The following is a 2,513-nucleotide window of genomic DNA, read 5'->3' on the forward strand; positions in this document are numbered from 1 at the left end:
GCAGCGGTGATAGCAGTGACTGTCTCCTGCTAGTGGTATAATGGTGTAAATATGAGTGCTTTTATGCATATATGCACCACAAAATCACATGAGAGATTCTCTCGTGGTAAATATCGCAGTATTGTGTGTTCTAACACAACGTCCACTTTTAAGTGGTGTTAAGTTCTACCTTTCAGTATTAATACTGTTTCTGTCGCTTGAATTAGATAGACAGACAGACAGACAGACAGACAGACAGACAGATAGATAGATAGATAGATAGATAGATAGATAGATAGATAGATAGATAGATAGATAGATAGATAGATAGATCATTTTTTTTTACTTCCGAGAAGGTAAAATTTAATTGTCAGCAGTTGACTTAAAGATCAGATTCTCTTCAATGTTGAAATCTCTACATTTTTCCAAAATTTCACTTCGTTGTTTCCATTAGAATCTTCTTTTCATTAATTTTAAAATTTCAAATTGAAACTAATTATGAGATGACTGGTTGTCTGATAACCTACCTGTTCAATCAGCTGCGGCTCTCTCCACAAAATCTCTACTATCTTTAAACCCGATATTGTCGAACAACACGCAGACACATAAACAACAACATCAACAGACAATACATATTACAAATCACCATTCAATTTTGATTAAGTCATCAGAACTTACTCTCTTTTCTTCTTCCTCGCGGAGCAGTTCTTCTTGAAGTTTCAATTCCAATTTGTGCCGTCGTTCTTCTTCTTCTTTGAGTTCATGTTCTAATTTGAGAGCTTTTTCCTTAGCCTCGATTGCTTCTTCAGCTTTATGTAAAATCTGGTCGCGTATATCATCCTCCGACTTTTGATCTCTAGAAGTGTCTGAATGCTTATCTGGTTTTTTGTCCTGTTTTGCTTTCAGGATTTCTTTATCGTTTTCTTTCTCAAAGTTGTCTGATCTACTAATAATTACGTCATTTTCATCTGTATCAGATTTCAGTTCCTAGAAATAGAAGTAAAACAAAAAACTGAGTGTCAATCAGACATATATTAGAAACATCAAACAAATGTGTAATTCCAATGATTAGATAACTTCATCAACAAAAGACTCGTTTACTAGATGCAGGTAGCTATAAGAGGATAATGTGATGTGATCCAGATGTTACTAAGTTTAATGATATAACGTTAATATGCAGATGTGCTCTGGGTGTGAGTTCTAACGATAATATGACGTTGATATCAAACAAACATTCAAAAGATATCACTTCCTAAAAAAAGACCATTTGCAAAAGATACAACAGTCAGGCCAATGAAGGAGAGTTTATGTGATCGCTCGACTAACTAGAAATACCTAATCTATAATTGCCTGTCTCTCCCTCTCTCATTTTCCCTCCTCTCTCTCTCTCTCTCTTATTCACACATATACACATCTTGGGTAATTGTCTTTTATCGAGGCTTCGTATTATAATCGCCTCAAGCCTTTTGAGTGAAATTGCGTAGAGGAGAAACTGCAAAATCCTGTCGGATATTCTTCATCTCTAATTTTGTAATTTTTTATTTTTTATGGAAGGACACGCTATTGTACCATGATTGTACAATGAAGTTCTACAAATATTAAAAAAAAAATGACAAGCTGATGACAACTGGATCGCTTTTGATCATAGCCCTGGTCAATCAGAGCTGGGTTTGAGTTAAAAATATATTTCATACACAGAAACATATCTGCGATCTATCTTTTTTGTTGCTTTTATCGCTCTGTTTAAGCACCAAAGATCCTGGTGCATTTCTAGAACTGTTGTCAGGCATACGTTGTTGTTGACTGTTCGATCAGGGCTGATCAGGTCCTTTTTCTCTTCTCTGTTTCTTTTTTTTTTTTTTAAGACTGTAGGGTGTGATTTGAAGGCGATTTGATTTTGGTTTCTACAAAAAGACAGATAACAGATATCGATTTTAGAGAATAGAATATTTTAAAAACTCAAACCCAGAATTAGTGAGTATATCCGACGGAATTATGCAGTTTCCAGCCACTCTTTTTTACTCACAAGCCTTGATATGTATGCGTTAAAAAGAGAGAGGAGGGTGAAAGAGAGAGGAGAGAGAGAGAGAAGTAGTTGTAGATTAGGTATGTATTATTTGACTCATAAATGGAGGCGAACAATCAACTGTGTCCTAGAACTTAGAATGCAAATCTTGTCTGACGCATAAATATTTCTGTTTGTATTTGCTGTGTATGTGTATAAATAGATAGATAGGATCTTGTTCAAAACGGGGGCACCAGTATTTTCTTAACGAAACACTTTGAAACTTGGGACACTGGTAGAATGTGTCATATAAAACATCTTTTTCTCTTAGTCTTCTTAACAAAAAAACGTACATCGCAAGTTATTTCATGTTAAAGTTGTCGTATTTCTGTAATTTCAACCAATGACTGACGTCCATTCAGCCGTAAAAATTAAGTGCTGACTACGTAAACAAACGATTCGCGGCGGTGATAAAATTATTATTTCCTTGTCAAAAAATGGCTGAAGCATATTGGCAGTAGCTAATAAA

The 2,513-nt window shown here is 34.9% G+C and overlaps 1 protein-coding gene across 1 annotated transcript in view; it reads right to left on the bottom strand.

The window, feature by feature from the left end:
- Positions 1-2,513, bottom strand: part of LOC106872153 (uncharacterized) — a 24,321-nt gene that overhangs the window by 9,348 nt on the left and 12,460 nt on the right. Inside the window, exon 2 of the mRNA XM_052967631.1 lies at positions 658-966. Within this exon, the coding sequence (XP_052823591.1) occupies positions 658-966 (309 nt within the window). The remainder of the gene's footprint in view (positions 1-657; positions 967-2,513) is intronic.

This window comes from Octopus bimaculoides, chromosome 4 (assembly GCF_001194135.2).
Source record: "Octopus bimaculoides isolate UCB-OBI-ISO-001 chromosome 4, ASM119413v2, whole genome shotgun sequence".
NCBI lineage: Eukaryota > Metazoa > Mollusca > Cephalopoda > Octopoda > Octopodidae > Octopus > Octopus bimaculoides.